Here is a 26589-nt window from a genome sequence, read left to right as displayed (position 1 = left end):
GCCATACTTGAGTTCACATGATTTGTGCTAGAAACAATTTAGTTGCAACTAACAACAGGGAAAATGAGTACAGCTGTTGAAACCAGAAAAACATTAGGTTACTGTGTGATCATTAATTGATGTCTCAGACTGTAATATCTCTCTATACTCACCTTCCATGGCTTATTAAAACCAGGCTTGCAAAATTGTCTGTAATACTCCCAATAACTTTTGTTATATCTGTACGAAGATTGCATGTCTATGTAGGTTGCAAACCTGTCTGGGCACTTTGAGACACAAAGCTTTAAGAGAAGAAAAATACACATTGATCGAAGCAACACTGGAGGATGAGAAAGTTGCATTTTCAAAGCATTTAAACAAATAAAAAGCCATCTCTAAGAGTGCTTCATTTTATCAGATTGGTTGCTTAGCACAGCATTTAGAAGCAGACAGAGTGATTTTTCCCTTTACAATCTCTAGATAAACACTTTTGAAACACTATAAGAGGAATCAGTTTGAATTTTTCCCCCAACCACAGCTTCTTTCCAAGTCACTCTGCCTGGTAAAAAGTGATTGATGTATTAATGTTATTTTAGAGTGGTTTTATATATGTATATTCAAAAGAAAATTTTCCCTTCAAGGACGCAAAATAATACAATCTGCCCTTGAAGGCAATGCAGCAAATGGATATCCACATGGAGTAGCTTCCATACAAGATACTCAGAATATACTAGCACTGATAATAAAAAGTCTGCAACAGTTAAAATTACTTTGCTCTCTTACAGGTTGAGGTGGGGGGCTGAAAGCTCTCTGGAGGCGGCGTGACGCCGCTGCCAGCATAAGTGGCCTCTACGCTGGCGGCGGGGGCAGTTCCGTCGGTGCCTGGGCACTATCCCTCCGATGCTGCAGTCTCTCTGGGACCTAAATCCCGGAAGAGGTAAGTGGCACTGGTGTGAGGGGGCATTCCTGGGGTGGAGCTCATGGTAGTCAGCTTCCAAAGCCCCTCCAGCCTGGGTACACCCCCTCCAGCAACAGCATTGCTGCACCAGGTAGCTGAAACGCTGCCACGGCGCCTTCAAAGCAGTTATTTGGACAGCTACGCCATCCCTGGCCACCGCAAGGCTCAGGAATGAGTTGTAAATTTGCATCACTTTAAGGTTGCTTACGGGTTAAGGCTAGGCTGGACTAGGCATTATTCAAGCTGTAATTCTTTGCAATGTCATAAAACACAAAAACCAGTTTCCGTGGATTGCTAAGATGTATGTTCTAATGCCAAAATGTGCTGTGCCAGCAGACAACTGCTTAGGATGGGGCATATAAAGCATGGCATTGCAGTGGTCTTGCAGAAATATATGCCACATCTTAATTTTGTTCATATAGTTTCTTTTGAAGAGATTCAATTAGAATCCCTTGGAATAAAGTACAATATATCATGACATGACATAACTGGCATGCAAAATTAATTATGTGTAATTAATTATTTTATATTCTGATATTTAGAAGCTTACTTCCCTTCCTAAATCTTTAAAAAAAAAACATTTCAGCCATTCATAGCTCATTTGTAAAAAGTGTGATTAACAACAAAGTAAATCAAACCTCTTCATTATTAAACAGAACTTCAGTTTTGTATTATAAATCTCTTTTCTTGGTTTTGTAAACGAAACACTCAGACTTTTGAATTTATTAAATGAAAACACATTTGTTCAATTTACTGAAAATGTGAAAGCTTTCCATGCTGTGCTTGAATTACCAATAATCAGTACTGCCCTTCGGCCTGTAAACATGTTTTAAGGTGCTCAATGTTTTATGACCTTTTAATGCCCTGGCTGAGTCTGTAACATTGAGATTTTAATTTTTAACTTTCATTGTGTTGTGTTTTCATTACATTTTAATTTTTCAGCAACTTTGAGCAGGTTCTCTGAAGAGGCAGTATAGAAATTTTCTAAATAAATAAGTACAGGAAAATGTTTAGATTTAATTTGCAAATTTTAAAAAGTACAGCTAATTTGACTGAAGTTCAAGGAATCAAGAACATTCAGCCAAGTTAATTATGGACAAATCACCAATGCACGCATACCATCCACTTTGTATAGCAATGCAGAGAAATAAATGGGTATGTAATAGATTCAATCCATCACTTGACTACAATGGGATCAGGACATCCCAGAGGAGGTTGCATACCTGGCCAGGAGAACAGCAGGTTACTCTCTTGGGGTGTACCTATCTCAAAGCCTAACCATGTAGCAGGATGCAGAAGCTAGAGGCAACAAGTAAGGAGTCCTGGGAACTGGACCAGAACCTTGACCAGTGGCACAAGGAAGCAGTAATGGATAGATGGACCACCAGGATATAATCTGGCAGTAAAACCCAGGACTTTGTAACTGAAAGCAAATTATACAAAATATCACAACCTTAGTTGTCTCCACCTCTTATTGGAGAGGCCAGAGAATGAGGGAATGCCTGGGTGGTGAAGCCTTGATGGGCTGCCATGGCAAGAAAATATTGCCTCACCCCTCAGCAGACAAGTTCTGTCATATAGGCTTGGTATGTTACACAGTGGTAAATGCATAAATTCACAAATGAGTCCTCTACAATTATAGTTACTATCCTTTGAGAGCAGTGAGGCACAATGCCATCACTTTGATAAAAGCAACATCAGACAGACTATTGTCCTTTCTAAATGAGGCACTGATTAGCATCAGCAAGTGATTAGCCAAGCCAAAGGGTCACTTAAGGTGAAGCATTGATCTCTCTCTCTCTCTCTCTCTCTCTCTCTCTCTCTCTCTCTCTCTCTCTCTCTCTCTCTATATATATATATATATATATATATATATATATATATATATAGATGGGCAAAGAAACAGTACAACCATTTCAAAAAAATTCCAATGCAAATGCTGTAATATTGCATAGACACATAGAGCAGAATAAATGATAGTCACAGCAATTCAAACATGTACTTTCAACAGTCACATTTACAATGGACAAGCCATTTTCTTTTACATGTTCTTGTATTGCCATATATTCTGTAAAAGGTAATCTGTGGGTAATGACAGTGATGTTTATATTTTCTTTCCTACCATAAAGAAAGTGGAAACTGTAAAAAGAAATCAGCTCACAAGTAGCTCTTAACATGAAATATGGCATGCTTTCCAAGTTACCTATTACTTACCTGTGTTGTAGGGCACTGTAGGTTTATAAGCACTATAGGGCTGGCACATTTCAGAATGTTAAAGTAAAACAAAATTGTCTTGTTCCTAGAGAGGAATGGGTACAATTAACTAGTTTCAGTCTTGTGCATATTTAGAAAAAACAGTATGTTGAATACATACTAAATATTCAGTTGTTAAAGACCACTGTAAAATTCAGACTGTTTATTAAGACACCCCCACAGACATTATAGGTAATTCAGACTAACACAACTGAAGTCTAACTCTGGAGACAAAAATATTTCTCTGTGCTACAGCCCTGGATGACATCAACTTACTTCTATGTCATTCTAGATTTCATGGCATTAAGACTTCCTTTTGCATGTCACCCATCTAAGCAGTAGTGCTCCTATTATCATGAAAATAGCTGCAATCCAGTGAATCCTTTCTTAAGTTAAACCTCATTCAACAACATGGAATTGACTTCTGAATAAACATATCTAGGACAGCTCTGTCTTGTTGCATATAATGTTTTTGACAATAATTTGAAAACATACCACACTGAACAAAAAAGGTAGTGGTTTTTATATTAATCACAAGGTGGCACCAAAAAATCAACCAACAGATTTTTTGGCTCTGGAAACCAACGTCTTAGGTAAAGATCTGGGCAACTCCTTACCCCAATTTCTACCTTTAGTTGGTATTCTTTATGCTGGAGCTGAAGTGTTTGACCAGCTGCTGACAGTAATGTAGCAAAAATATCACAAAATAAATATGCAGAACAGAAGAAAACAGCCACATAGTAATAGATCTGTGTCCTTTACAATAAGCCTGTAATTCATGTTGGTACTGTAGTCTTCCAGATGCAAATTTAGAGTTTACATGGAGATTAATAGACAGATTAAGGTGCAGAAGGAATTCCCTAGAGGGGTTCTAGTGGGAACACCAGATGGACTTAATCTGCACTAGGGAACTCATTGTTGTTCAATGTTCCTCCCTCATGATCTATGAATTCTGAAGTGTTTTAGAGTTTCAAATCTTCTAAAATATTTACTTGTGTAATATTTGTTGAAAGCACTGCAACATTTATTTGCATTTTATTGCTGTATGCCAAGGTGCTCTGAAAAGCAATGACACAAAGATTAGAATCTATCTCCAATTTTAATTTCCGTCAAGGTATGAGTACCAGTTTCTGGGCTTGCTAAACCTAGAGGTGTTAATCAGCAATCCATGTCAGCTATGGGCCACATATGCAGGGTTTCATCTAAGGCTGTCACAGACACTTTCTATACATCACAGAAACATTCTATATATTATTAAAACACATTAACACATGCAAATCAGTCAGAAGTCATGACTGCTGAAAAGGCTGAGTAAAGTGACCTTAATACAATTAATATGTTTAGGAAACTGAGACCACAATTTCAAATGCAACTGCTTTTTTTCAATGTAAATCCCCATCCTCACAAGATTTCAAAAATGCAGGCCATTCTTTATGAATTCAGAAGTAGCAGAACTAATGTGTAAAATATATTTTTCACAACTGTCTTGAATAACATACACCAATATGCATTGAGTCTTTTTAATAGCTATGTTCAGATGAATTTTTTTTGTTGTAAATGTCATCCACAGGAAATTTCTAAGTGTCATGTTCGAAGGGACCATACATGCTATCTAGTCCAATCCCTGCTCAATGCAGGATCAGCCCAGAGCATCCCTGACAAGTGTTTGTCCAGCCACTGCTTGAAGACTGCCTGAGAGAGAGAGTTTACCACCTCCCTAGGCAGCCAATTCTGCTGCTAAACAACTCTCACTGTAAAAAAAAATCCCCAATGTCCAGCCAGCACCTTTCTACCTGTAATTTAAACCCATTACTGCGAGTCCTATCCTCTGCTGCCAACAGGAACAGCTCCCTGCCCTCCTCTAAGTGACAGCCTTTCACGTGAAGTACTATCAGACGCAAAACCATGGATTGAGGGACCATAGCACACGTACCATCTCCCTATTCCCCAGGCTTTACCCCTCCCCTTCACCTTCTTGTATCTCAAAAAGATCAATGACACTAATAATAATAATTTTAAAAAGGATAATAAAGATATGTGGACGGGCTTTGCCGGGCACGGACACAAAATGAATTGTAAGATTTTCCCTGTCTTTTCTCTTTTTTCTTATTCTGTACCCCGTTTAAAAAATGAATTAAATTAACGAGAGAGAGAGAGAGAGAGAGAGAGAGAGAGAGAGAGAGAGAGAGAGAGAGAGAGAGAGAGAGAGAGAGCAATCATGTCCCCCGCTCAACTTCCTCTTTTCCTGACAAAACATTCCCAAGTCCCTCAACCTTTCATCATACGGCTTGGTCTCTCTTTTATATATATATATTCTACTTAAATCACATTCAGTTCCATTATTCAATTTAACATAATTGTACAACATAAACAATATTTATCTAAACAATATAAATTCTAACTTGTTGACTTCCTCTCTCCCCTCTTCTTTCTATTTGATATCTCTGTTCTCCCCTTTGTATTTAAATTCTAATTCATTACAGCATTTCATTTATAAATTTAATTACATATATTTTCGACTTAATTACATATATTTTCGAATTAACATTGTTATTATTTCTAGTTTAATCAGTTGAATTAGATCAAAACATAACCTTTTATATTTCCCAAGTTAAATTCATTTACACAGTATATTGTCCATGCCTCCCATTCTCTCACAAATTCCATATTCTCCTTTTGATTTACTAATGCAGTAAGTTTCGCCATTTCTGCTAGTTCCAACATTTTATTAATCCAGTCCATCATACGGCTTGGTCTCCAGGAAGCATTTTCCTAACTCACATTACTAAGAAAATGATGAGGAGAGTTTTAATTAAGAACAGTCCCACTTTTGCCATATCCAATGGAAGGCTAAAAGTTATCAAAACCAGAGAGGAACAACAACTTTCATGATGCAGTGCAACATCACAAAATAAAGGTTATTTTCTTGCTTTGTGTTTCTTATCTTTGGAACTACTGTCACTTCTAAAATGCTGAACTATCAAAATGATGTTCTTTCTCTCTTCTGCCCATCCCCCTCCTCTTCAGAGCCAACATCTGGGCAATTTTCCCTGTCTCCTCCTCTAGAGATGCCTTGCTTTATTATATACTTCCAGGACCTGGAAGAACTCAGATCCCAAGCCATTTCTTAGTGCTACAGTTTTGTAATATTCGAGTAATATATAGTAAATAGTACCCCTGAACATATGCAAAATCCCAAGTAAACAGTCCCTTCACCTATAAGGTTTAGGCTGGCATCCATGCTGCCATCTGGACTGGCAGTCATTACACCTGGTGGTGCTAAGTTCCACAACTTAATTATATGTAGTGTGACACGTTTCTTTTGTTTCTCTGGAATTTTTGTAATTCTGTTATGGTCCCAGCACAGTCTATACTTTATTGCATCTACAATATCACCTGAACTCCATTTTAAACTGTTACAAACGGCAGGTTTGTGGGTTTTCTATAGGGTTGCCAGGTCCCTCTTTGCCACCGGCGGGAGGTTTTTGGAGCGGAGCCTAAGGAGGGCAGGGTTTGGGGAGCGGAGGGGAGGGGAGGGACTTCAATGCCATAGAGTCCAATTGCCAAAGCAGCCATTTTCTCCAGGTGAACTGATCTCTATCGGCTGGAGAACAGTTGTAATAGCAGGAGATCTCCAGCTACTACCTGGAGGTTGGCACACCTAGCTTTCTATCATACCTGAAACATCTTTTTAAAAACATAAGAAAAGTCCTCCTTGATCAGACCAATGTTCCCTCTAGATCAGTATCCTGTTTCTCACAAAATCCAGATGCTCTGGAAGGCCCACACAGGATCACAGATTGGAAGCATTCCCCTGTTGCTGCCCCCAGCTGCAGATATGTAGAGGCACACTGCTCCTGAACATGAAGGTTCCATTTAGCTATCATGACTAATGGCCATTAATGGATCTATTCTCCATGAATGTGTTTAATCTCCCTATGGAACTGGCTGTCACTACACCTGGTGTTGCTAAGTTCCACAACTTAATTATATGTAGTGTGACATGTTTCTTTTGTTTCTCTGGAACAGAGTGTTAATCAACTTTACTGCATATATCCACGTTCTAAAGGCCATGATTTTATAAACCTCTATCACCTCTTCCCCCTTAGTCACCTTTTTTAAATTGAACATTTTTAGCTTTCTTTACAAGAATTCAAACCCCTTATTAATTTTGGTTACCTTTTCCCAGCTCTACAACATCCTTTTTAAGGTGCAGCATTATCAACACAGATTAAAAAAATAGGGCTTTTGTATCCCCCTTTTTTTGCTTTTTTTTTTACTGAACATCTAGACTAACAAAGAGTTCTAGGGAATATGAAAGCTTGTACAGCACGTTCCTAATGCTATTCTCACCTCCCTTCGAAACCAGAACCAACAACTCTTCTGTCAACTTTGAGATTCCTCCCTTTTTATCTTTGCTTCTCCCTCCACCCCACACCCAACATGGACACATGCAGAATGATTTTCAGATCCCTTTTTGTTTTCAGCCGACTTGCTCTGTCCTGCTCGAGCCTGGCTCTTGAATCAGTTTTCTCAGTCTTCCTCCTTCTAACTAGGGAGGCTGAGAATTGTAGTTTACTTTTCAAGGAAATAAACGCCTGCATAGCCAACATTTGTGTTTGCTCCCTCTCAGTTGCATATCTGCTACCCTGCTGCTGGGGAAGTGGAAGGGCGGAGTCAAAGCAAGCAGTAGCAACCATCTTTCAGAGGTGGTAGCAGCAGCAGTAGCAAGGCACTCAGCCACAAGAGAAACTAAATAGGTGGGCTGCTTGGATTCTCAGGGCTCTCAAAGCAAGAAGGCTGGGGGGGGGGGTTTGGATAAGAGATTCTTTTACCCCCTACACTGCCCCTTGCTGTCTCCAGCTGTTATGTTTGGTATGAAAAATCATCTGAGAAGAAGCCAGGTGGCTATCTCTAATCTTAAACAATAAGCCTCACTATAATAGTAAATAGGATAACCCCTATCACAAAACAAGCAAAACCCAGCCTTCCACAAACAAGGCATGGTCTCTACATGTTTGGGGGTATTCCTCAGATATGCAAGAAAACACACACTTATAGATTAACTAAAAGAAGAAAAATGCTCTAACAGGGGATGGATGTGTTGCAGAAGGATGGAATATTGAGCGTTGTTGAGTCAGTTAAAGGAAGAACAAGGCTGAGGGGAAATTATCCTGCTCGAATCTGTAAAGGGAGACCTTTAGAGTGGTATTTCAAAACCGTTCCCCCCTCCCACATCTTTTCACATGCTTGCAGCTTGTTCTCCAAATAGTAAAATAGGTGCATTTGGTATCAGGAGTGAGTAAGAGGGTTATCTGCCCTCCAGTTCCAATACTTAGATATCAATGAAAGGAAAAACGGTGTTGAATACTTTAGCAATGTTATTTTACAGAAGAGAACTGGACCAAGGGCTCACTCAGCTCCATCAACTCTGTGATTCTTTAAGCACTTTGAGGTACTGTAACAAGCTACCCAGCAATGAACTGCTAGGCAAAGCAGGACAAGACCTTGGACCCAGCAGCAAGGCTCATTTGGGTGGAACAGGATAGAACCAGGGGCAGGAAGGTGCAATCAGGATAGCTCAGCAACAGGGCATCCTTGGCAGGGCAGCCCAGGTAAGATGGAAAGGTATGGCGGCAGTGAGCCTGAGTGGGAGAATAATGGCTGTTTGGACCCAGGTGTTTTCAAGCAGGGCATGGCTGTGAAGAGTGGATAACAGAGGAGGGCAGAGCTTAACTCAAGGGCCAGGTGTGAAGCTGGGGCTATAAAAAAGAAGAAAGGGGAAATGGAAGGAGGCTGGCTAGAGAAGGAGGAGGGGGGTTGCAGTGGGTGGGATGATGAATAAAGCAACCTGCACAAGGAAACAGTGACTCCCTGGTGATCTCAAGACCCCATGGATTCTAGATATGATGTTCCCCTGTCCCCAGAGGGCACTACAGGTACTCAAAGATCTGTGTTTGTTAACAGGTGGGAAATTACATAGGTAGATTACAATAGTGGGCAAATCACATCATCCGCCAAGGGTTTTCTGAGGAAAACTGCACACTGAAAATGGCTCTTGGCTCAGAGATCATCTATGGCATAGACACATTTCCACTAGGAAAAAGGCATATTTTTAAGGCTAGCGATAAGCAAGTAGAAGAATTCTCCCTTAATATTTTCAGCTGTGATACTGTGAAGGGGGGGGGGGAATCTCTCCCACATATCCTGCTTCATTTTACCTCAGATAATTGAGATGCCAGAAGCTTTATTCAGTTCAACAATAAAGTAACAGAATTTTATTACACTTCACAGGGAAAGGTATTGAAGGAAAAACTAGTATTAGGGAAAGGTACAACTTTTTTACATAAATAATAAGTAGCTTGACAAATACAGCACAGATGTTATTGTACTTAACCCAGGTTTCCAACTCTTTAAAGTAGCTTAGTCCCAGAACCTGCACACAGGTGTTGATGTGTATACTCTTGTGCCTAAAACAAGGAAGTATAGAGATTGTCCCTTCTCCCTTCCTTTTTCTCTCTGTGGAATTACTTCACAGTGCTTAAAGTACTTCTCTCACAATACTTGGGCCAGGAATACCTCTTTCCTCAGAGACTATTCCTCCCCCCATGACTAGAGTAGGGACCTTTTCCCCCAAACTCTCTCTTTCATCACCCTTCAGGGTTTCCCCCCCAGTCACATTAGGCACAACCCATCACACCAGAACCCAGAGTAAAAAAAACCCTTTTCCCCAGCAGCTCAGAGTCTGCTTCTTTAAGCTTCACCTACTCCCTGTATGTCCCTCTCACATATAGTCACTGACAGACATTCTTTGTCACAGATACTTACTGAACAAGGAAAGGCTAGTTTAAAGAAATGAGATGCAGTCTGAGGTGCTTAAGAATTATTATTTCTCTTAGGAATTACATTTCTCAAAGGATATCTAAGTAAAATGCTCCAATTTATGCTGGCTAATCAGACGGAATGCATTTTATAAAGGGTGGCTGAAGTAACAACATTTTGTTGAGATATGAACAGCCTTTGGAAAGCAGAACAATTTTGAATTGCCCACCTGAGTTTTTTTTTTTTTTTGAAACCTAATTGGTGTGAACTCATAGTAAACGCCAGTGGAGGGGGACGGGGTCTGCTGTCACCTTTGTGATTTGTAGAATCCTTTATTTCTGACATATTGTACTGTAAAAATTGAAGCCAAAGGGATTTCAGTACTCACTCATTAGGTGTGCCTTTTTGACCACAGAACTGCCCATAGCTGTCAGTGGGGTAGGCCACTTTTCTGGGGTCGCCATGCACCCAAGCTGTGGGGGGGAAAGAAGAAATGTAAAAGAAAATAGTATTTCCCCCATTTAGCAGGTCTGCTAAGAATTCAAATTTGCTAATGATTAAAACGCACTGCCTGTCATGCACCATTTTAATTTCTCTCAATATCTACTGAAAACTATTGATTTTCCTTAAACAATAGATTTTAAAATGAAAAAAGTAAGGATAATTAGGTAGAAATAAGGCACGTCTCTCTCCTGGTTTTTTTCCTCCTCCATCAGAATGCATCTGGCTTGTAGCCAGAATATGAGGTAATGCACTTAGCAAATAACGGTTATTAAAATGAGGACAGGGAAGCACTACAAAAGCTTCGTTGGCATAAATCCATACAGTCATATTAAGCCAAACCAAACAAAACAAACCGTGCCTTTGCTCATGCTTCCAAGATTCCTTCTATACAATGAATTACAGGCACCACTTAACATGTACCTTCAAACCACAGTTTATGCAAATCACTTTGAACTTGCCCTTCTATAATTGCTTCATTCTCATATTCCTCTTGCTTTTTGTGGTGTTAAATTTAGAAACACTCAAAACTAAATTTTGTTCTAGGTCACCGACACATCAATGGCACACTTTGACATCAGAGTGATAGGCCAGGAAGGGATAAAAGACCTATATGAAGCTACGAAGAGCAGCATAAGCACTGGTCGAGGTCAGAGGCGGGATGGAGAAGGAAGAAATGAGTGTTGGACAGTTTTTTTTCAGTGACTTCACTATTAATTCTCCCTTAATATTTTCAGCTGTGATACTGTGAAGGGGGGGATCTCTCCCACATGTCCTGCTTCGTTGAGGCCAGCTACAGTTGGTTTCCATCAATGCTGGCCTCCCTACCCTGTACACAAACAACCTTGAATCATTCTACCTTTGGGGATGTGGAGTGAGCAGGCTTTGCTGTGGCCTATATTTCACACAAGCAGCTCCTTTTGGATATAGGCTATTGTATATTATTGACGACCCTGACCTGGATGGCCCAGGCTAGCCTGATCTTGTCAGATCTCAGAAGCTAAGCAGGGTCAGCCCTGGTTAGTATTTGGATGGGAGACCACCAAGGAATACCAGGGTTGCTGTGCAGAGGAAGGCACTGGCAAATCACCTCTGTTAGTCTCTTGCCATGAAAATCCCAAAAAGGGGTCGCCATAAGTCGGCTGCCGGCACTTACATATTATTGACTGTACAGGCTGGTTTTTAACTATTATTTTAACATGTTTTATCTTATAATCTATATTTATGTGAGTCACCCTGAGCCTGGTCTAGGCTGGGGAGGGCGGATTATAAATTTGATACATACATACATACATACATACATACATACATACATACATACATACATAGTTGAGCTCACAAGAGCAACCCCTGGCCAAAAGCCTCCAATGCAAACAGAACAACAAGCCCAAAGGAGCCAATGTCAAACCAGAGAATCCAAGCCAAACCAACCTTGAATTTTTTAAAAAATACCTAAACCTCACCTACAGTTAACTGTTATTAAGACATAACAAGAAATTTTGTTCTGAACCTACACAACAACTGGTCCTAATCTGAACCTATTGCCTGAAAAAGCTGACTTCCCTCCTCCCTGAAGTTGCCAAGGAACCCTAAAACACCTTAAAAATGGGAGAAGAACAGTGCTGGAAGCCTTCAAATGGAGACCCTGGATATTCCCAGATATTCCTAAATATTTGTGGGATTTTTCGAGAATTGATATTTGCTATTCTGGAATCCCAAATATTGCTTTGGCTGTCTGGAACATACCAGAAAAATACTGATAAGGTATTTTGGAGACATATTTTGGACTGGAAATCTCCAGGTGCACATACCTAATCAATAGTCTTTTTTGGACCACTTACCTTTGGAATGGTATGCTGCTTTGTTTTATTGCCTCTAAGAAAGTAGTCTACTAGTTCACTGATCCTGCAAGAACAACGCTTCATCTCTTTTAGTAAAAGATCTGGACGGATACAGCAGGTCTATTTTCACATTGTGTCCTGACCTGAATGTCCCAGGCTAGCCCAATCTCGTCAGATCTTGGAAGCTAAGCAGTGTTGGCCCTGGTTGGTATTTGGATGGGAGATAAACAAGGAAGTCCAGGGTTGCTATGCAGAAGCAGGCAATGGCAAACCACCTCTGAAAGCCTCTTGCCTTGAAAAACCTATGGGGTTGCCACAAGCAGGAGGCAACTAAGCAGCACTTTCCACCACCACCATTTTTACATTGTACATCAGCATGGTGTAGTGGTTAAGAACGGTGGTTTGGAGTGGTGGAGTCTGATCTGGAGAACCGGGTTTGATCCCCCACTCCTCCACATGAGCGGCGGAGGCTAATCTGGTGAACTGGATTTGTTTCCCCACTCCTACACACGAAGCCAGATGGGTGACCTTGGGCAAGTCATGCTCTCTCAGCCTCACCTACCTCACAGGGTGTCTGTTGTGGGGAGGGAAGGGAAGGTGATTGTAAGCCGGTTTGATTTTCCCTTAAGTGGTAAAAAGTTGGCATATAAAAACCAACTATTCTTCTGCTTCTTCTCAGATGGTCAAGGCTCTTACATAGAAACGTGACCAAAAAAATCCATACATCATATTTCTTTTGAAAAACTTTACAGTGTTTTTTCAATTACTAACTCATGGATTTGTATATGTGAGCAGAGAATAAAACACATTCTTGTAAAACAAGATGTTTTTCTCTCTGCAATTTACAGTGATGTCATCCAGGACATGAGTTTTCAACAAGAGGGGAATTCCTCCCTGGGGGGGAGGAATTTTAGGGTTCTGGGAGGAAATCGGGACCACTATTCAGCAAAGTGTGATGTCCTGCAGATTATGTACAATCTGTAAAACTGTAGGGGTTTTTTTTGTGTGTGTGTGTTTTTTTGAGTTAGACTATCTTGGTAAGGGGGGGAATTATATTCTGAACAATGGTAAAGGGGGGAATGGAGCAAAAAAGGTTGAGAACCACTGCTCTAGGACCAAAAAAACGTTTTCTCAGCCTTTTAACATTTTCCTGCATCTAGTGCAGCAAAAAAGCAGTCAATATCAAAATTTAATACTTGTACTGTTCCGAAATTTAGAATTAGCTACTGCTGTCAATAAGATCTGCTTAGTAAAAGGGGAATTTTGATCCACACATAGTTTTCATATTTCAAGAACACAAGGTAAAACAGGAAAAAATGTCTAATCTCCCTCATAGGCCCAACCCATTATGCTATGCACATATAAATGAGACGTTTCCCCAATATATAACATGCCATTTCAGCCATATACTATGATACCCCTGCATAAAAACAGTGTGCCTGGAGGGCAGTGGTAGACTTGGACCTAAGATATCCACGTTCAAGTACATTCTCAGCCACTGCTAATTGATACAACACATTTCCCCCCCTCAGGCACACATTTGTATGGATAACACCTGACCCTAAATTATAGATATAGCCAACCACGGTGCATATGATTTAAGTAGCAGTTTTCTACATTTGCTATTATAAAAGATTTACATGTTATTTGTCTATTTGAGTGCACTTCGTTTAAGGCTGCAATCCTAACAACACGTTCCTGAGAGTAAGCCCCATTGAATAAAATGGGACTTACTTGCTAGTAGACATTTTTATTATTGTTCCCTAAATTAATTTTTGACACATGTCTGGGGTGGGGGGTCTCCTCAATTCCCACTATTAGCAGAGCTGAGCCACTCGTGGGGGGCCTACTGCTTTCCTGGAGCCAATAACACAAAAATGGCCCAGTACATGGAAAAGGATCAAAAGGGCAATTATGGGGTTAAAACAAGGAAGGAAGGAGTTTAAAATACGAAAGTATGAGGCTGGCGCTAAGGCAATAAATAAGTGCTTGACCAGTTTTAAGGAATATGATTTTCTTTGTTGAATTACTTACTCTTAATTTACATGCACACACATTGTTTTCATTTTGGTTTGTTGCTATGAAATCAGCTTTCTTCAATTGGAGATCATGGCTTGTATCTAGACCAGATGTTTACACGGGCACAAGGATATCTACCCACGAAGCATGGTTTTCCCCCTTCTCCCATCAACCCAAAATGCCCTCTTAAATTGTGTTTCTGGATCAGGATTTTGGGAGGCATTCTGGGCTGCCATGGGAAAGGGGTGGCAGGAAAATCACACTCTGGGAATGGAAGCCATTACACACAAAGAAATGTTAGTCTGGATCCAACCCCTCATCTGCTATACATATGCAGAAGAGGAGGTACATATTGACTCAAACCAAGAAGAAACCAAGGTGTTTAACACTCAATGTGTAGTGTGGCGGAAAACAAGGAAGAAGTCCCACATGATAAATATCCCATTCTGTTTTCTATACAAGAACCAATTCAGCAAGATTCAAGAAGTAGACTGCAAAGGTTAGTGTCATAATTAGCCTTAGACAGCGGTGCATTTTATTTGTTGCAGGCATATGTTGCTGTGAACTGCCGCTGACCCAATATCAAGTAATAAATGAAATGGAGCCCAAGCATACAGAACTTTTATACCCATAAAATATTGTGCATGGTTGAATGCTTGTAAGATCATACTCTGATTGCTAGCAATGACAGAAGAGCTGCCTTAAAGGCAAGGGGAGGGAAAGAGCTATATCAACTAGTTGAGCATTACTTTAAAAGAATCTTTTAGTTTTTCCTTATAAAGCAAATAAAAAGATGAAATTGAAATTTTATATACTAAAATGCACTGTGTGTTACATAATATAAGAAAGAAGGAAGCCATTCAAATGATTCAAGTATTATCATATAATACCACCTCAGGGCATGTGTATGTGTCAAACAGCATTATATCTTTAAGAAGTCTTTATACAGAGAGCCCCATGCAGAAAAATAAATAAACTGTAGCACTAGATATATTGCTGAATATTTCTATATGATGCACCTTCTCTGATGCAAATGACTCCAAGATTCCCCCCCCACACACACACACACACACATCATACTGAGCACTGGTAGGCAAGGAAGAAAATTTCCAGTTTAAAGCTAAAGTAATTCTTGCAGCCATTCAAACATCAAGATAAATTCTTTATGAAATGGATAATTATTAATTATGTTCAAAAGTCTCATTACTCTGTCATTACAGATGACTATCCTCATATATTTTTTTCAATGTACATCACCACTGACTAAAAAGCCATATCTACCGCAAAAGAAAAGCTCCTCTGAGTTTCCCCAAAGGTCTTTTCCTGGCCCTGCATTAGACCTATACATTCAAGAAACAGGACACTATGTCAGAATTTCAACAGTAGCTTCTCAGATGCGAAGTGATACTAATTTATAACCCACCCTTTCATATTCTGTCCCTGCACTGCTATTCTCAGGCAGAGTTCAGACATTATGGTAAACTGTGGATTGATTAAACCATGGTTTGTGCAACAAATACTGGTTTGTCTGTTTCTTGCCTCTCTCCTCCCTCCCAGCAGGCAGATTTCCTCCCCATATGCTGACCCTGTGCTCAGGTGGCAACATGGGGCACTGCTACTGAACAAACTCTGCTTTGTGTATTAAGGCATCATAGCAAATCACAATTAGTACAAACTGTGGTTGACACATTAGGTACAAACCCCCAAGTTTTTTAATCTTGGTTTTATGCTACCCATCTATCTACATTCAGATGTCACAACTACTTGGCATCATGGAAACTTGCTGGGTGATCTTGGGCCAGTTATACTCTCTCAGCCCAACCTACCTCACAGGGTTGTTGTGAGGTTAAAATGGAGGAGAGGAGTATGATGTACCCTGTATTGGGTCCCCACTGGGGAGAAAGGCTGGGTATAAATGAATCAAATACATAAATAAATTACAATGACATTTGAGTGCCAAAATCTTATAACTTGGCAGACCCTTACTGCAAACTTACAGCAACCAATCAAAATCACTGAGAATAATTCAGTGTAACAATGGGACAGATGACACAGACATAACACGTGTGTGCTAGAACCTATCAGGGATCCACATGTGAAAACACGTGTAATATTTTTGCTCTTTTTCTGTGTGATCGTGTCATGTGTTACCTCTGTAAAGGCACCTCTCTGTACTTTCTGAGGTGACATGTGTTATGTTGCCTCCTTGCCTTCCTTATTTTCGCTGCCACCAAAGGCTCTCACCTTAGAATACTTAGTTGGGCCCAAAGAACAGGATGGCTTAGTCGTATATGGTAGATTGGCAGAACGATCAGTGAGTGGGGGTGGGATCCTTTAAAACAAACAGTTGCTTTTCTTGAACACGAATAGAGTTTATTTAGAAATAAAACAGCATAACAGTTTCTGTATGGTTAATAAGCATAATGGTTTCAGATAGGTACAACAGCATATTGGTTACTTAAATAGACCTAGCCAGGCTTATTTTCCACACTTGCCACTTGGTTCATAACTTCCACAAAGCTTAACTTCCTATCTTGCCACCCAGGCTAATATCTTCCACCCAGAACACAGATTTCTCTCACACTCTACAGCACTTCACTCAGGTTCCTTCCTCCACACACACACTGCTCAGCACTAATTCTCACACAAAGCCTCTCTCTGAACCACCCATTCAACTCTACTCCCTTGGGTACAGCTACTACCTAATCAGAACTTCTCTCACCCATCCATCTCCCCGCCCTTCTTACTCTACAGGCCTACATTTTAGATAACAGCAACAAACATTTAAAACTCCACATTAAAACATAGAAATAAAACACACACTGAGTATTTATATGGCAAAATACTACACCATGCTTCTGTCATTTCACCTGTGTGCACCAAGCACCAGAAATGGCAAACATCTATTGCACTTATATATTTGTCATACCGGTATATCTCATCTTTTTCTTTCTTTCTCTGGGATTGAGTCAATGCCTAAAAACCACCAGAAGGATCTCATAAAGGAAAATGCACAATTAGAACATCTTCTTCTATAGCGATTTAAGAATCAATTGCAAATCCGTTCAAGCTAGCCGAATATAAGGATCTGCAGGATTTCATAATGCTCTTTTTTGTTTCCCCTTAATGGTGCCTTTTAAAGTGTTTTAATATGTGGAAATACAGGTCTGCCAAATTGTGCTTATGGCTTTTTAACACTAGCAATTTACAAAGGCAATGAAGCAGATAATAATACACATGATCCTGAATTTATACATCCGGGTAGCTGTTGTATAAACATTCAGCTGTTTCTCCTTATCTACATAAGAAAAATTCTGTATACTACTTCACAGGTGGCCTGTTGTCCCTGTAGCTAATGTCCCTGTAGTTATGTCTTTCAACACAGATTAGAATTTATGGCAATAGCAACACTTCACAAACAGAGCTGGAGACATGGCGGAGAAGATCTGAACTGAAGAATGAGCACTACTTCCAAATTGCCTTATAAAACAACAAAGTGGCTGTGCTAAGCATTTGCTAAAATTCAGTTAAATAGGTGCACAGAAGGCAGTCTGTCGATAAAGTGAAACAATATAGTTTCATTAGTAAAACGATGGCTTTCCTGATACAGTCCCTTAGGGAATGATCCCTGTCCTTGTATAAAGAAGGACAAATTGGGGTCCTTCCCGATTTCTAAAAAACAACAACAACTTGGCTGGTACAAGGAGAAGTGGTGACAGGTTCCATGGCACCCATGGGCACCACACTGGGGACCCCTGCTCTAGATCATCATATACTTTCCTTTTTTCCTGACTTTATACCTTTTTTATAAACATCCACTGGTTTCCCCTTGGTTATATGTTGCTGCTTAAAACTATGATTTGTTTCTGATAATAACGTAATCTTTTTTAAAAAGTCTTTCTAAATAAGCTAGTCACTTTGAAAGTAAATGCTATAGGCTGAGTTATATAAACAATAATTGAATGTTAAAAATGAGTACCCAGCTTGCTGGGGGTAAAGTGCAGATGACTGGGGAAGGCAATGGCAACCCACTCCATAAACAGAGTCTGCCTAGTAAATGTCATGATAAATGTCATGACGTCACCCCATTGGTCAGTATTGATCAAGTGCTTGCACAGGGGACAACCTTTACCTTTACTTAATCAGCACTACTACTCCACTGGTGATATTATCCAATTGACAGAAAGAACAGCTCAAGTAAAATACTGCTATGCTTTATAATCATTTAACAACCAACCATCACTAAAGCAGGACAGAGAAATACTGTTATCATAAATCATAAATTTTGATCTTGCAAGAAGACTCCCAGTGCCATCCTAAGCACAGCTGAAGGTAATGGGCTTAAAAATTAATTCTGTTTATCATGGCACTGTCCGTTATCTCTTATCTGCATAAGACCACTTCAAGCTTTTGGAAAAACAGTGGAAAATATATTATCCTGGAAGGTCTCCGATAGATCATTGCTTAGTTTTTATATCGTCTACATTGCATTCTTGAGGTGGGGGGCTGAAAGTTATCTGGAGTTGATGTGACCCTGCCCCCAGCATAAGTGGCCTTTTATTATGGAATAAGAGGCACTTACGCCAGTGGCGGGGGCAGTTCCATCGGTGCCTGGGCACCATGGAAATACACGCTGCCCCTCTGATGCCACAGTCTTTTAGGGACCTAAATCTCAGAAGAGATATGCGGCGTCGGCGTAGGGGGGTGTTCCCGGGGGTGGAGCTGATGGTAGTCAGCTTCCAAAGCCCCTCCAGCCCAGGAAAGCCCCCTCCAGCAACAGCAGCGCAGCATCACTGTTTTCTATGGGGGGAAAAGCCCAATTTTCTTTTTTGCACTGTAAAAACGGCTTTTTGAAGCTTTGCGGCTTTGGAGGCACCACTGCAGCGCCTCGGCTACACCTTCCCCGGCCACCGCAAGGCTCAGGAATGAGCTGCTAGCCAGGAAATATACATCAACACCAAGAATCAATTTATATGTGGATTTTATGGATCTTCAAGTGGCTTTTGATTCAATCCCAAGGGACTGTTTGTGGGAGAAATTAGGGAAATCTTCAATCAACCAAAGATTGTTATGGTTAATTAAGAAGTTATATGATTCTCCTTCAGGTTGGGTTCGCTGTCATTTGGAAGACCATTTGTCCAATTCTATCCCTTTACAGAAGTGTGTTTGGCAAGGATGCCTGCTAGCTCCGTTATTGTTTAATTTGTATGTAAACAATATGGCATCCTTTTTGAGAAACCCAAAATTCCCAATATTAGTGTTATTATATGTGGATAATGCTAGTTTCCTGTGGGCCTCCAACGACTGTTGAGGGCCTTTTGGAATATTATAATGCAGAAAGGTTGACAATCAACCAAGGGAAATCTAAGACGATGGTTTGTAAAATATTTCTCCTGAATTGCATATGGAAATGCTACTTGAACTAATCAGATATGCACATATATGTGAAGGTAGCATTTTGACCCATGATTATTTCACTCAGTAGGAAGTTCCATGTGATGGATTTGAACACCTGAGAAAAACAACATGTAAAAAGAAGAGCTCATTCGTACTTGTCCATAGACTCAGTGGAATCTTTTTCTTCCTGTTCTTTTCCCTCAACTAAAAGCCAAAGGACAGAAATATACAGATAGTATTGGGTCATGGGATGCTTTAGGCAGAATTCATGACTGTGAATTGATTTATACTCTACTTTCCCTTTATATGAACTTTATTGACTCCCATTCATTTCAAACAGGACAAGTGCCTGGAATCTATCCAAGGCTGATCTCATCTTTAATTTAAAAATACAGCAAAGGAAAAGTGTGAACCAAGAGAGGATAACAGTACTGCTAATTTAAAAAAAACTAGCTGTTTACATATGTCAGTGTCTCAAAAGGGTGAAATAAGAAATTAAAAGATTTCACCAATAAATCAAAGATTACTAGCTGGATCCATCTGAAGTTTGAAAGGTTTTGCCTTGAGCATTTGAAGGTGTGCAGAGGTTTAATTAGGATTTTTTCCCTTAAAAGATACATTCAGGCACATGCCATGTAAGTTTTTGTATACAGATTTCCCAGTAAAAGCAAAGCTGCTTCTATTGTCTGTGATCTATACCTGAAGGAGGAAATGGAGCTGGTGAAGCATTCAGTCATCATCTCCCTCACTTTGTGATAGGTTTCATACAGTGCAAGATTTTAGGAAACTTCACATACAAAATTGCTGTAAAGTCCTAGTAAGATAATTAGGAAAGATTTATGTAGAGTTGATAATAAAGAGAAGGGAAAAAAGACGGTTTCCAGGGATGTTGCACAACATCTCCCGGTCCTCCTTCTGCTTGTCTCCAATTCACCAGTCAATCCACTATCCAGATCAAGGAACTATGAATCAGTTACAGGAGTGTTCATACATTAAAACATCTGTTTCTTAAAGATAACAACGATATAGTACCTTTTATGAAGACCATCCAAAATAACACAACACAGTATGCCAGCTTTTGAGTTCTCTAGAACTCTTCATCAGGCTGGATATTAAAAAACGAAAAAGGAGAGGACAGAAAAAAACACCTTACAAGAACTTTTCCACTTCAGCCTAGCCCCTATGTATGCTAAAATATTATTAATGTACTTGTGTGATTTCTACTTGTGCGACTTCTACTTCTATGTGTGTGACTTCTACTTGCTTGTGATCATTAATGAAATATTTGTATAGGAATGACAAGAATTTTCCATGACTTCTGGCTTGATTCAAATTTTGTACATTTATCAACCCATAGACCTATTTCAAATAATTATTAGTAAGAAATTCAGAGCAAAATAATAGACATCTGATGAAACTTCAAAGTGAGGTGAATGAGATGTACCACAATGGAAAAATCCTAAACTTACAAAGATCCCTATGCCAAAGACAGGCATTGCTTCTTATATAGGGATGATACAAGGAAATGATACATCCCTGGATTGAACCTGACACTTCTAATGTTGAACTTTCTTCAGTTGAAGAGAAAACGAGCAAGACAGGCTGTATTTTCAAGTCTTGCTTTTATAGTGATTTTGTTTTCTATTGTAAATGGATTTTTCACTGTCTGGATTATACTGTCACCCTGCTGCTATGTCCTGTTTTTTTGTTCCTGCTATTAATGTAACTCTCTGAGAATTACCAAAATAAAATTTAGTTTCTGAAACTGTGGACTGTGTTGCTATTCAATCTACATTCTTCACATGCTAATTTGGTAATGGGAATTATCCACGTTGTCTGGTCCTACAGAACTTCAGAGAATAACCAAGTGAGATGGCCAATTATCTCACGCTAATTTGACGTTTAAAAGACAATCCTAAACACACTTCTAAATCCAAGGGGTGAAAATTGTCTTCTGCATCATGCCTTTAACATATGAATCAAGTTCCAATCTACATCCTGAAAACTACCTGCAGCGGAATCAAAATCAAAGGCAGGGTGAAACCAGAGTTAGAACTCAAAAGGGTTTTTACCCACCATTTTTTTCCCTGGGAAAATAACCCACACACATGTATTTTGGCTGTTAAGTTATTTTTGGCTGAAGTGTTATTTTGGCTGAATGATCACAGAACTGCCATAGTGAATAGTTGTGCAGAAAGTTGCTGAGAAATTTGCACTGTGGCCGAGGTCCTGTTGTGTAATTTGGCATCAATTACTGTGCCCTGTTAACACTTACGCTTTGCTTCAGTTCTGTTTTTTTAGACTTCTGGTTGGTTCTACAACCCAAATCCTATTTCAGTGTTCATTGGATGTCCCATCTTGTTGCTTGTATTCCTCGAGAGGTGGTAAACGCTCCTTCCCTGGAGGTTTATAAGCAGAGGCTAGATGGCCATCTGTCAGCAATGCTGATTCTATGACCTTAGGCAGATCATGAGAGGGAGGGCATCTTGGGCATCTTCTGGGCATGGAGAAGGGGTCACTGGGGGTGTGGGGGGGAGGTAGTTATGAATTTCCTGCATTGTGCAGGGGGTTGGACAAATGACCCTGGTGGTCCCTTCCAACTCTATGATTCTATGACTCACTCTGAGTAATCCTCCTTGAGTCCCAGTGAGAAAGGCAGACTATAAATGACGTAAATAAATAAATAAAAAAGCCATGATCAAATCTCCTGCCCCCCTTTTGGGACTAAATCAGACTAAGAAAAAACCAAATCTGACCAGAGCAAAGAAGCACCGGGGGAACGGAGTATTTATTCCTTCTCCCTACACACTTTAACCCCCAAGCTATTATTAAATCCTACAAGAAAAATGCAGATACTGAGGCAGGGGCAGGAAGATACATAGTGTGATGATGTTATGTCTTGCTTTTTTTGCATTAGATTAAACTACAGAGAAGGAGACACTATGTAGTAGCACTTCCATGTCTCTTATAATGTTCATTTTTCTCTCAGTAAAGTTATTTCAGACCACCTAAAATGATTATTAAGGATTGTGCTCTGAAAGCCAACAGCTCTGTATCCCATGGTTAAACAATTGCTTAGGCTGTTTATGTTAAAGAATGCAAAGCCTCTTAAAAGAGAGAACTTTTTCTCTCTTAATCATGATTACTAGGATTTTTATGCAAAAATTATCTCTTAAAATAATTTCAGTTACAAAGAATAAAATTATTGAACCATGACAATTCCACCTGCATTGTTTCAGCTTGGATTTTCTTTTGTCAATATAGATATCAGTTTGACTCTACCCTCTCCCATAAAGAAAGATATTAACAAATGTAATTATCCTTAATTGCAATGTCCATTTAACTTAAAGCTACATTTACTTGTCTAGTAAATGATTACACACCAATGAATTAAGACAGCTATATCAATATTTACTTACCCACAATTCCTAAAGCAATGTAACCCAGGATGACCACTACAAAGATGGCACAGCAGAGAACATCTGTACAATGCCTAAAGACAGAACATATTAGGTAATTAGAAATGTGTTTAACAATACCACCATGACCCAAAATAAAATTCATTTATTGGATGGTCTAGGTGAAAACTACACCAGTACACCACTAGCTTCCAATCCATTCATATTTCTTAAAATATCATGACAAGAAATTAACATCTAAAAAGCCAGCAAAACATATGAAAGGCCAAACTTTTGATATGCTTGCTCTTCGAAAGGAGTTGCTTGCATCAAAGGGTTTGCTCAATTGATGTATGTAGACATTGCTCCAGGCTAATGCATGAGGCAACTTCCCATGGTGGTTAATTTTCCTTCTCAGCCTGTGGAAGCTTTCTCTGCATGGTGAATGGGCAGCCCAACTCACAAACCATGAGAAAAAACTGAAGTTTTGCATGTCTCTGTGCAACCTAAACAAAGAGTTTGTGGAAGCATACATGATTGCAGCTTCTGTTTGTGATGAATAAATGGGGTTAAAGAGTTGTGGAATTCCCTGCCCCAGGATGTGGTGATGGCTGCCAGCTTGGAGGGCTTTAAGAGGGGAGTGGACATATTCATGGAGGAGAGGGGTATTCATGGCTGTTGGTTAGAATGGATACTAGTCATGCTGCATAACTATTCTCTCTAGTATCAGAGGAGCATGCCTATTATTTTGGGTGCGGTGGAACACAGGCAGGATGGTGCTGCTGCACTCATCTTGTTTGTGGCTTCCTGGAGGTACCTGGTTGGCCACTTTGTGAACAGACTACTGGACTTGATGGGCCAGCTCTAAGATAGCACAAGAAGACAATTCTAGGCAGTTACTCCAGTCTATGCCCATTGTGTTTATTCACAGGATTGTGTTGCTAATCAGTTTATCACTGCAACATCCACTGATTACTTGCATGTCTGAAACAGCCATTAGAGATTAAACATCAACCTCAGACAAAATGCTTTCCAGTTGAGGCAGTTCTCATATTTGGATATGACTATGTGAAGAGTGCCCTGACCTGGATGGCCCAGGCTAGCCTGATCTCGTCAGATCTCAGAAGCTAAGCAGGGTCAGCCCTGGTTAGTATTTGGATGGGAGACCGCCGAGGAAGACCAGGGCTGCTGTGCAGAGGAAGGCAATGGCAAACCACCTCTGTGAATCTCTTGCCATGAAAACCCCAAAAAGGGGTCGCCATAAGTCGGCTGCGACTTGATGGCACGTTACACACACACACATGTGAAGAGTGTTAAACTGCACTACTGCAGTCAAAGCTCTGCTCATAATCTGAGTTCGATCCTGATGGAAGTCGGTTTCAGGTAGCCGCCTCAAGGTTGACTTCCATCCTTGTGAGGTTGGTAAAATGAGTACCCAGCTTGCTGGGAGTAAAGTGTAGTGACTGGGGAAGGCAATGGCAAACTACCCCATAAACATAGTCTTCCTAGTAAATGTTATGATGCACCTTTTACCTTTACCTAGGAGCCATCAAATGACAAGTCCAGTACAAAATGATGGAAATACATATGTGAATCAGCCCTGACTTATTTGCATTTCAGGTGAAAGAACAGGGTATGCTACTATAGGACTGATGGTGGTGACAGCAAGATAACTCAGCTTTATTAACCAAGTTGAAAAACTTTACCAAGGTAAATCCACCTAGATTAAAAGACTACTCTAAAATCCAAGTAAGATAAATGAACCAGGAAAACCGGTATAGAAACAGAGGTGACAGAGTACAAAACTGAAGAATATCAGTATTTCTTAGCACTATAACATTTGAAGAAGAGAGTCATTCCGTTGCAGTTTTCTAGATCTAGAAATATATTCATGTATGTGGCACTGCATCCAGATAAAATGTTCTGCAATGCTATCCTAAGCAGAGTTCACCACTGAAATCAATAGGCATATAAGAGTGTAAGGTAGCACTATTATACATGGGGTATTTTTGTTATTGTTTTTGGTATTCTTCGATTTGAGAATTCATGGGAGTTAAAATGTATTTAGGAATGCATATTGATTTCAAAATAAATGAAGAAACAAACTAAAAAGGGCCAATTCATTTCCATTTACTTTCAAAATTAAAATGAATGTGAATCAAAATATATGAGCCAATCCCATTCATTTTTGGCTCCCTCAGTTTCATTGGGAAACACATTTTTACCTGTAACATGTTTGCTTTTCATCCCATTTGGATTAACTTTCCTCAGATTGTATGTCTCCCAGAAGGGACTGGACATTCTAACTTTCAGAATGAAATTTATAAGCCATTAAAATGAAGTCTTGTGATCAAAACATTGGATGGTGCACAATTCTACAAAGTTACTTATCCAATTACCATTAAATGTCTGGAGACATTTGTACCCCCAAGGGGATTACTGCATAAATAGGAAGCTTTTAATTAGTTGTAATGGCAATCAGGAAGCTTTTGTTCAGTCAACCAAGTAGCAGATGCTTTATTTCTGGTATGTGCATTCAGCAGAAGGGTAGGGAGAAAGTCAGGAAAGACCAACAGATATGAAACTGATATACCAGAAGCAATGAATAATCAAAGCATGTCTAGTATTTTCATTTAGCATTTATTTTCGTTTTTATTGCTTATAAAATTGAAACCTATATTCTTACCTTTCTGAAATTTGGCAGATATGGTCCATTGAGTGAAGGTTACAAACTCTGAAAACTGTATTGAAATCCAGTGGGAAATTAATGGTTTATAGTGCCCAGATTTTCGAATAAAGAACTTCACCAGTCTTTAGTATTTCTTGTATCGTATTACTAATTCTGAACCAGGCCACAGAGCATGGTTCAGCAAAATGGAGTTGGGGACAGACAAACAGTAGGACTTTTGCTACAAACCTGAACAAAGTCCCAAGTTTTCAGAAAATCTAAAATCTCTCTTTTTTTTTAAGTGAAGGATAAAAACGCCCCAAAATAATACTCCCCAAAATGAACAATGCATGTATATTTAAGAAAAGATTCCCCCTGAGCTCTCAGTGACCATGTTGGTGGTTGCTAGTTAACCACCACAATATTGCTGAGCCTTCCAAACAAAGTCATGGGGGTAGGGTTGCCTCTTTGCCACTGGCAGGAGGTTTTTGGGGTGGAGCCTGAGGAGGGTGGGGTTTGGGGAGGGACTTCAATGCCATAGAATCCAATTGCCAAAGCAGCCATTTTCTCCAGGTGAACTGAACTCTATTAGCTGGAGATCAATTGCAATAGCAGGAGATCTCCAGCTAGTAGCTAGAGGTTGGCAACCCTACATGGGGGGCAGGTGTGGACATGGACAAAACAGTGCTTGAAAGAGGTCCTGCCCCCTTCCCCTGTCATCCCTAGTGTTGCCAACCTCCAGGAACTAGCTGG

The 26589-nt window shown here is 39.8% G+C and overlaps 1 protein-coding gene across 1 annotated transcript in view; it reads right to left on the bottom strand.

Annotated features, from left to right (window-relative positions):
* The window catches only part of SLC44A5 (solute carrier family 44 member 5), a 198255-nt gene that overhangs the window by 40198 nt on the left and 131468 nt on the right, over positions 1 to 26589 (bottom strand). The window contains exons 3-6 of the mRNA XM_056844755.1: positions 23190 to 23263; positions 10401 to 10485; positions 3152 to 3236; positions 153 to 281 (exon numbers count right to left, since the gene is read on the bottom strand). Coding sequence (XP_056700733.1) covers positions 153 to 281; positions 3152 to 3236; positions 10401 to 10485; positions 23190 to 23263 — 373 coding nt within the window. The remainder of the gene's footprint in view (positions 1 to 152; positions 282 to 3151; positions 3237 to 10400; positions 10486 to 23189; positions 23264 to 26589) is intronic.

This window comes from Euleptes europaea, chromosome 2, assembly GCF_029931775.1.
Source record: "Euleptes europaea isolate rEulEur1 chromosome 2, rEulEur1.hap1, whole genome shotgun sequence".
In the NCBI taxonomy this organism is placed as follows: Eukaryota; Metazoa; Chordata; class Lepidosauria; order Squamata; family Sphaerodactylidae; genus Euleptes; species Euleptes europaea.
Note: the sequence above shows the minus strand (reverse complement) of the source record. Positions and strands in the feature narration are given on the sequence as shown.